Source organism: Octopus bimaculoides, chromosome 4, assembly GCF_001194135.2.
Source record: "Octopus bimaculoides isolate UCB-OBI-ISO-001 chromosome 4, ASM119413v2, whole genome shotgun sequence".
Taxonomy (NCBI): Eukaryota; Metazoa; Mollusca; class Cephalopoda; order Octopoda; family Octopodidae; genus Octopus; species Octopus bimaculoides.
In genome coordinates this window covers 19,297,079-19,306,694 of record NC_068984.1, presented here as the reverse complement: position 1 = coordinate 19,306,694, position 9,616 = coordinate 19,297,079, and the positions used below count along the sequence as shown (strand labels likewise).

The 9,616-nt window shown below is 35.3% G+C and overlaps 1 protein-coding gene across 9 annotated transcripts in view; it reads left to right on the top strand.

The window, feature by feature from the left end:
• Positions 1-9,616, top strand: part of LOC106881484 (nesprin-1) — an 811,219-nt gene that overhangs the window by 671,358 nt on the left and 130,245 nt on the right. For all 9 annotated transcript variants that reach the window (XM_052966929.1, XM_014931893.2, XM_014931887.2 and 6 more), the window contains 4 exons: positions 342-677; positions 2,481-2,696; positions 4,950-5,237; positions 7,226-7,429. In XM_052966929.1, coding sequence (XP_052822889.1) covers positions 342-677; positions 2,481-2,696; positions 4,950-5,237; positions 7,226-7,429 — 1,044 coding nt within the window. The remainder of the gene's footprint in view (positions 1-341; positions 678-2,480; positions 2,697-4,949; positions 5,238-7,225; positions 7,430-9,616) is intronic.

Below are 9,616 nucleotides of genomic sequence, written 5' to 3'. Positions count from 1 at the left end.
TATATATATATATATATATATATATGTATGTATTTAATATGGTGCATACAGGTGCAGAACAAATTATCAATCATCACATTATTTATTGGAATGTGCCATTTGCTTATACACGTACATATACATTCAAGTACACAAACACACACATACAGACCTGCACATAAACACAGACACACACGCACACTCCCTCACTCACTCACAATTATCAGTTAGATGTTACTTGACTTTATATCATTTGATAAAACACTAAAATAAATCATTATTATTATTAAATATGTCAGAAATAATGAGGATATTAAAAAAAAAATCTTTTGTTTTCGATTTCCTTTTTTTTATTTGTTTAGAAGCTGCAAGGTAAAATCCAGCAAAAACTGCAAGAATTATCTGACATGGCTTTACAATGTGATCGAGTGTGTGAATTTGAAAATCATAAATCAGCCGAGGAGATGCGTTCTGATTTGGTGAAACTTCAGAACATGTTAGCCATTTTGAAGTTAAATGTGTTGGAACAACAAAATCACTTGAAGCAGGCTTTGAAAGAAGCTGAACGGAAGCAGAATATTCCATCTGATTTAGAATCTGAAGAATTGGTTTTAGAAAACTGGTTTGTTCCTTCTGACAGTATTGCTCTGCAATCAGAAGATAAAGTGATGGTTCTAGAACAACAACATCAACAAGAGGTGAGAATATATTAGGATATGTTGTTGTGTCTTTTTAATCTTGCTGCCATTTTAGCTTGCAAAAATCATCCAACTTTAAATTAATAGTTTCATGGTTGTGTAGTTAAGAAATTTGCTTCCCAGCCCCATGACTTTGAGTTCAATTCTATTGCATGGCACCTAGAGCAAATGGTTTTTTACTATAGCCTCGGGTCAGCCAAAGCCTTGTGAGTAGATTAGGTTGACAGAAACTGAAAGAAGGCGACAAGCTGGCAGAAACGTTAGCACGCCGGGCGAAATGCTTAGTGGTATTTCATCTGCCGTTATGTTCTGAGTTCAAATTCCGCTGAGGTCGACTTTGCCTTTCATCCTTTCGGGGTTGACAAATTAAGTACTAGTTACGCACTGGGGCCGATGTAATCGACTTAATCCCTTTGTCTGTCCTTGTTTGTCCCCTCTGTGTGTAGCCCCTTGTGGGCAATAAAGAAATAAGAAACTGAAAGAAGTCTATTGTATATGTGTGTGTATGTGGAAGGGTGTATGTGTGTATGTGGAAGGGTGTATGTGTGCCTGAATGTTTGTGTCCACTCATGTTGACTTTACATGGGTGTTGTAAATGAGCATCACTATCATTCAAGTAATGTCCCACATTTCTAATCTTTCCATGGGAAATATCGCCTTGCTTAGAAACAGGCAAGGGTTGGCAACATGGAGGTAGGGCATCCATCAATAGGAAATCTACCTCAACAAATGACTCTACTAGCATGAGAAAGTGTGATGCTGGTACAATAATGAAGTTGATGATGATAATGATTATTAGATTGCAGTCAAGGACATACTTCACTGAAATCAGAGGGATGATAGCAAAGCCAAGGAGTGTCCTAGTGGTTAGCATGCACAGCTCATAATCATAATATTCTTGGTTCAATTCCTGGACTGAGCAGTAAATTGTGACCTTCAGCAAGGCACTTTATTTCATGTTATTCCAATCTACTCAGCCAGTGCAGCCCCCCCCTCACTCTCTCGTTCTCTTTCTCCAACTATCACATTCTCACATTGTGGATGCTCCAGTGGGTCAGGAAGACCAACAAACATCTGTGCCTGCTCATGACTACATAGGCACCAAAAACAATAAGTGAAAGCATTGTGTATGTTACCAAGTTATACTTGTTTGCCAGTGATGGCTGGCTGCACTTTATATATGACAGTTTATTTAAGAATGTGAATCCTTGAATTTGCCAGAACTGCAGTGGTTTTTAGCCTGTATGTTGTTCATGATCAGATTGGATCACACTGTTTGCACAACTTGATTAATCATTACTGATGCTTTGTGATGGTTTAAAGATATATACTTGATTAATAATTTTATCATCAAGTAATTTATAATAATTGTCTTCAATAATATTTATAAGTTCAGTTTTATTAAATGATATATCTAATAATGTTATTAAATATGTATGTAATTATCTATGTATATTTGAATATATATATTAAACGATGATGATGATGATGATGATGATGATATTATTATTATTATTATTATTATATTATGTGGTGGTAGTGTATGTATATAATGTATAGAAACACACATACATATATGTATGTATGTATATATATATATATGTGTGTGTGTATGTGTGTATATATATATATATATATATGTATATACACACACACACACCATTTATTTAAATTCTTCTTTATTTCATTTTTAGATATTCATAATTTTATTAATATTTCTCTCTCTGTCTCTCTATCATTTATGTCACAGCTAATTAGATTTTTATTAAATTCATGTCATATTTCGCTTCCAAATACTTCCAGAAGCTCCACCATGACTTCAGCGAACATCGCAAACTGGTTCAGTATATTTCCAGCCAGACAATTCATCATCCTTCAGTAACTGTGTCAGCTAAACTAGAAGGAAGATCTCCTGACGACAGTGCTAGTAATGAAAGTGATTGGCGCCGTCTGCATGCTTGTACTTTTGTGGCAAAGCAGCAACTTATGGATCGCGTGCAAATGAAACCATTGGGGCTGGTAAGTAGTTTAGCTGCAAGTTGATTGATTGCTTTCAGATCACGAAATTTTCTGTTTCTAATCAAACGAACCAATCACTGAAAACTCGTGTAACAAATATTTATGAACTAGTTATTGTATTTTTCTTGTTATTGTTGTTGTTTCAACTTATAATGAAAGGCATTCTTACCATGGCCCTCACACCTTGTTTTTAAGTGTAATATAGCTCAGATTTCATTATACAATACATCTTATTCTTGTTTTTCAAGCTTATGTGGTAAATTGTGAGAGAGGTTTAGCTACTATCTCTAGTAGATTGAGTAACTACATAGTGGCATCCTCTATTGGCTCATCTTTAGTTTATCTTTTACCTTTCACTTGTTTTAGTCATTGGACTACGGCCATGCTGGGGCACTGCCTTGAAAGATTTAATCAAATAAATCAACCCAGTACTTTTTTTTAAGCATGGTAGTGATCAATTAATTATGATTTTATTCAACATATTCCCCTTTCAAACTCACATACTTATTACAGTGGTCCTTCAGTTTTTCTAGGCTTTGTAAAAGAACTTGGAAGGTTGGGCCACCAACCAGGCCTTTCGCAATGCATTCTCGTGTATATGTATATAAACAAAGGTGGCATGTAAAAAGCATTGATGTGGGTGGTGGCACCACATAAAAAGCACTGGTAATGGTGCCACATAAAAAAGCACCCAGTACACTCTGTAAAGTGGTTGGCATTAAGAAGGGCACCCAGTCATAGAAACCAAACCAATGCAGATTATGGGACCTGGTGTGACCTCTGACCTTGCCAGTTCCTGTCAAGCCATCCAACCCATAACAACATGGAAACCAGACATTAAATGTTGATGATGATGATGATTGAGGATGTGTGTGTATGTTTGTATGTATACAACAGGCTTCATTCAGTTTCTGTCTACCAAATCAACTCACAAGGTTTTGGTCAGCCCAGGGCTATAGTAGAAGACACTTACTCAAGATGCTGAACCCAAGACCACATGGTTCTTTACCACATAGCCACGCCTGTATCTGGTTTACAGAAAATATACCAAGTCAGTCATATAAATGAGAACATTATTCATTATTACAGTCACGTCATCAAAGAATTTGTTTGGGGATTTACTTGTTGCCTCATTGCTCATACTAAGAACAATTAATTCCCAACAAGCCTCTATTTGTCTGATGTTAGGAAGTGCTAGAAGATAAAAAATGGTTTTACATTTTATGTATGAGGCTGAAGAAGACATTTCAAATAACAAGTACAAACTATTTTCAACCAATCATAAAGTATGGATGTTGAAAAGAGAAACTGCTCTGTAATGTAATCATATAATAATAATACAACATAACTTCAAGGGACGGGAAAAAATCATTTTAAGTGTATGTATGAGTGTGTGTATACACACACACACACACATATACATACATATATACATGCATACATACATAATGTCTGCCCCATGTTAGCATTAAAACAATGATGATGCTAATAGTGATGGTGGTGGCAGTGGTGATGATGTAATAGCTTTCATATTTAACACGTCCTCATTTATTTTGTGAACGATTTTTAAGTTATCTACAGACAGTGTTACTTAGCTTTGGTAGATTTGTATCATTGTAAAACTTGAATATTCTTGGGAGTATAGCCATGCTGGAGCATTGATTTAAAGAGCTTAGCCAATCAAATCAATGCCAATTATTATTATTTTAGGTCTGGTATTTATCCTATTGGCCTCTTTGTTTTTCTTTGAACTGGACAGTAACGAACTAACACCAGTTGTCAGTTGGTCAGCGACAAAGATGCACACACACACACACACACACACACACACACACACAAACATGTATGTATATGTGTGTGTGCTATATGATGGAACATGTTTGCGAAAAGCAACCCCAGCAGAAACCAAGACTACAATTTAAGGCTTGCGTAAAGTCCTCGTTGAAAGCATGGGAAATGTGGGAGGTCATTTTAGAAAGCAATGCTTGTTGTTGCCACCAATGATGGCCATCTGCAAGTGCGAGCCCTGTGAGTTATAGTGGCTGTGCCAGCACATTCCCCTCGCCATCCTCTGGAGCAGCACCTTTTCCATTTTGTCTGTTGGGTCCATGAGGCAGTCTGACAAGCCTTTTTAGGTATTTCTTTGTTGTGTGGAATTTGTAAATTATTACTACGTTATATAAATGAATCATAAATCCATTTATTATCATCCTAATCTTGTCCTTTTGGTTTTATTTTCTATTCCACAAACAGCATTTCTCCTCAGCACAGTATATGTACAATGTTGGAAATGCTGTGGGTAAGAAACCAACTTTTCAGTCACATCATATCAAACAAAGCCTGTCTGATTTGAATGGATGCTGGAAGAAGATTAAACAACTTCCAGCAGAAGACCAGATGTCAGTGACAACCAACCAAAAGCTGCAGAAGAAAGAACAGCAAGCTTTGTGGACTATATCACATTGGTTGGATACAATGGAGCAGTATCTCTTTACTGTGCCCCCTAAAAATGGAATACCAGAGAAACTGAAAGAAAATGAGGTATGTTATCTTTCATTCCAGGAAATTTAATTGTTGATTGTAGATTCCATTTTTCTAAAATAGATTAATGTAACCTGAGCGGTCTTTTTCTTGCAAGCCACTTGATGACCCCACTGGTGCTGGTGTCACATAAAAAGCACCCATACTAGATCCATGTAAAGAGCACCCATGGTGGTGCTATGTAAAAAGCACCCAGTACACTCTGTAAAGTGTTTAAATTTAAGACGGGCATCTAGCCACAGCAACCTTTCCAAAACAGACAACTGCTTGATGCAGCTTACCAGCTCCTGTCAAACCACCCAACCCATGCCAGCATGGAAAATGGACGTCAAATGATGATGATGAGGATGATCCAGTTGCAAAAACACTCGCCCTTCTTCAAATGCTCATAATCCTCATCATTTAATGCCTGTTTTCCATGCTGGCATGAGTTGGACTGTTCAACAGGAGCTCGCATGCCAGAAGACTGTATCAAATTTGAATGTCTGCTTTGACATGGTTTCTATGGCTGGATGCCCCTTTCTAATGCCAACCACTTTACAGAGTGTACTGAGTGTTTTTTTATGTAACACAGGCAATAATGAGGTCACCAAGTAACTAGCAAGACAAGACTCCTCAACTAAGTGGGGTGTAGTATTTAGGGAGGTGGTTTTATGCCAGGTGATGAAAGGTTAGAATGTATGATAGCAGGACATAAATAGGCATAATGCTGTGGAGAAGATATATGGGTATCGCAGTTGGGAAAGAGAAAAAATGGTGGTAAAGATGTACCAAGGTGTGGATATGTAAATTTGTAGATCAGTTGAATTTATGCCAAGCTATAAGATTAACATTTGTGTTTATGTATGTATTTATGTGTACTTCTGTGTATTTTATCAGCTCATAAGAACACTTTACCAATTTACCATTGTGTCAGCCCCATTAATAGTTACATAATTCTTGAAATTTGAAGGTCTTGAAAGTTTATAAGATATTATGTTTATAGATTGCCATCATAAAAGACCAATATTAATTTGTTTATATTAGTTTAAAAGTTTTGATATTTCTGAAAGTTTTTCAGCATTTAACATGACATTTATTTGTTATATTCTGAGAGAATAATCCTTTTAGAAATGATAGAAAGATTTTATTCTTCCTTCTGTTGCAATTTCCACAATTTATTTCTGTTAACCCTTTCAAAATACAGCTGACAGTACTCAACATTCCATTCATAATAAAGACTATTAAAAATCGTTTTAAAATTTGAAATATTGTAAAAAAAATTTTTCATTTTCTCACCACGTTTTTTTCTTTTGTCATTGACAACTGAATATGCATTTCCGAATAGCTGTGTGCAGTAGTTATTGTGTGTTATTCAGTTGAACAAGTTGTCATTTGTCAAAATTCTGACTAAAGGAACAGCCATCTTTATTGTGTCCTTGGAAATTTTAACTCTGAAAGGCTTATAACAATTTGCTGTGCATCTATACCATTACTAGCCATAATTCATCACACCAATGTACACAGGTGTACATGTTAGAAGAACACAAATCCCTCAAAATGCTACTGGGGTGATTGTAGATAAATAACTATTAGTAATATTATTATTCAATACCTACTAAAATAGGCCATTTCATGCATAATTAATTATTCAGATGTAGGTGCTACTAATAACTGTAGGCTTGAATCCTTTTTGTTTATCAATAGAAATATTTTCTATTGAAAAATGTGACTTTTGCTCCAATTAATTTTAAATATAATGGATAATTTAGTAAAATAACTTTGTTGTTATTAAGCCAGTGTTTGGAACATTAATTAACACGTAATTTTGATGGAAGGTTTTAATTTCAATCAGTTTAAACTAGGAACTTTGTATAATAGCATCAACAGTGATCTCTGGTGGGTTGGTATAAAAATGATTGAAGTTTAACCGTAGGGTATTTCATTGAAATGCTAAGGATTGATCCGTTTTTTGTTTTTTTTTTCCATTTTGTTTTTCTACTTTTTAGACCATGCTGAAAAGTATCACAAGCTTAAAAGACAAACTCAACACATCAGTGATGCCTGTTTCTCAGCATCTGACAAAATCCCTTCCAGCAAGTGAACAAATGCTGCCTGATGAAACCATAATGTTTATCACCGATCGTATGCTTTTGCTAACTTCACAGATACAGATTCACGCTGATCACATGAAAACATGGAAGAAATATGAGGTAATTACATTTTATTTAAATTTGTTTTGCAAAGATTTCAATCTAAAATCATGTTCAGAAACATTTTATCACACTCAGAATTGTCAAAGAAAGGAATAAAAAAAACTGTTGTCAGTTATTAGCTGTCAGGACATTGCATCCTTCAAAAAAATTCCATGCTTCTCGATATTCACTAACACTACTCCTGACGTGTCTACGCATCCTTTCCTCTTTATGACTCTCTTAATGTCCACTTTTCTATCTGTTTGTGTTTTATTCTGTCTATTGTGTATGTACTTTTAACCTTTATAGCTGTCTTTCTTTACTTGACTTACACATCTGCTTTCTATTCCCTCTTTAACCTTTACTAATGGGTCACATTGCCCCTGAGCATTATTATACAATAAGCTCATTATTATTATTATTATTATTATTATTATTATTATTATTATTATTATTATTATTATTATTATTATTACTATTATTATTATTATTATAAAAGTGGTGAGCTGGCAGCATTGTTACCGTGCTGGGCAAAATGCTTAGTGACATTTCATCTGACTTCATGTTCAGGGTTCAAATTCTGCCAAGGTCAACTTTGTCTTCCATCATTTCAGGGCCAATAAATTAAGTACCAGTTAAGTACTAGGGTCGATATGATCGACTTACCCCCCACCCCACCACCCCACACACAAATTTCAGGCCTTGTGCCTATAGTAGAAAGGATTATTATTATTATTATTATCATCATCATCATCATCATCATCATCATCATCATCATCATCATCATCATCATCATCATCATCATCATCATCACGGAGGCAAACTGGCTGAGTTCCTTTCAAGCGTTGGGCCTCACGGAGGCAATAACCAAGACCTTTGGCATTATGTCATGCTTGAGAAGAAGACCCATCAAGCCAAGTAAAATTGCAGTCATGGCAGATACTGGTGTTATGCAAATGGCACCCGTACCGGTGGCACGTAAAAGCACCCATTACCCTCTCAGAGTGTCATGGTGTTTAACTAACAGTTGAGTTCTTGACAACTTTAGTTCCTCTTAGAACTAAGTGGTACTAAAGTTGTCAAGAACTCAACTGCCAGTTAAACACATCTGAAATCTGATGAGTACATTATGTATGAAAGCACTAATTTCGTTAAAATACCATAATAAAAAACATTAAAACCAGACTATATTTTAACTTTATTCAACTGATATACTATTCTATACACATTCACACAAATTCAAAACAACATATATATATATATATATATCTACACACACACATATATGTTGATGATATATGTTTGTGTTTGTTCTCCCATCCCACCCTGCTTGACCAGTGTTAATTTGTTTATGTCCCTGTAATTTAGAAGTTTGACAAAAGGAATCCAATAGAATTAGATAAGTAGCAGTCTGATTTGTTTGACTAAACTCTTCAAGGTAGTGCCCCAGCATGGCCACCCTCCGTGACTGAAACAAACAATAAAAATTAAATCATATGGGAAGATTATGCAGCCAGATTCAGAATTGTTATGTGGAGAAGCAATAATTCTGAGACAGGGATGGAACTCATAGAGGGGAATTTAGCTTAAAGTTTCTTGTGTGAAACATGGTTGAAGGCTTTTACCAAAGTTCTTGAATTCCTAATTTTCCTGAATATATACTGGTGGAATCTAATTTATCTTAATTCCAGAAAATTTTTTAAAAATAAATATTTGTTTTGTCAGACTTTACCTATCTGTCATAATAGTAGCTAACTTACTATTCATCTATCTATCTATCTATCTATCTATCTATCTATCTATCTATCTATCTATCTATCTACCTATCTACGTGTCTATTTATCTTTTTCTGCCTGTCAGTCTGTCTATTCATTCATCTGTCCATTTGTTCCTTCTATCCAGCCAGCCAGCCAAATGTTACTCCTTGAGCCAACAAGAGTGATTCAGCTTGCTAGAAATGGCAGCCTGATCTCCTTTAAATTACACCCTACCATTTCAAAAAAGCTGAACATATTGTATAATATGATCCAAAATACTCTGTATCTCATAATTAAATGCGATGGTCATGGCTGGAATCATAGGTTCAGAGCTGGTCCAAGTTATACAGGAACAACATTTATTTATTGCTTTCCTTTCTGTCTAATGTCTGTCTCTCTCTCTTTCTATCTCTCACTCTCTCTCTCTCTCTCTCTCTCTCTCTCTCTC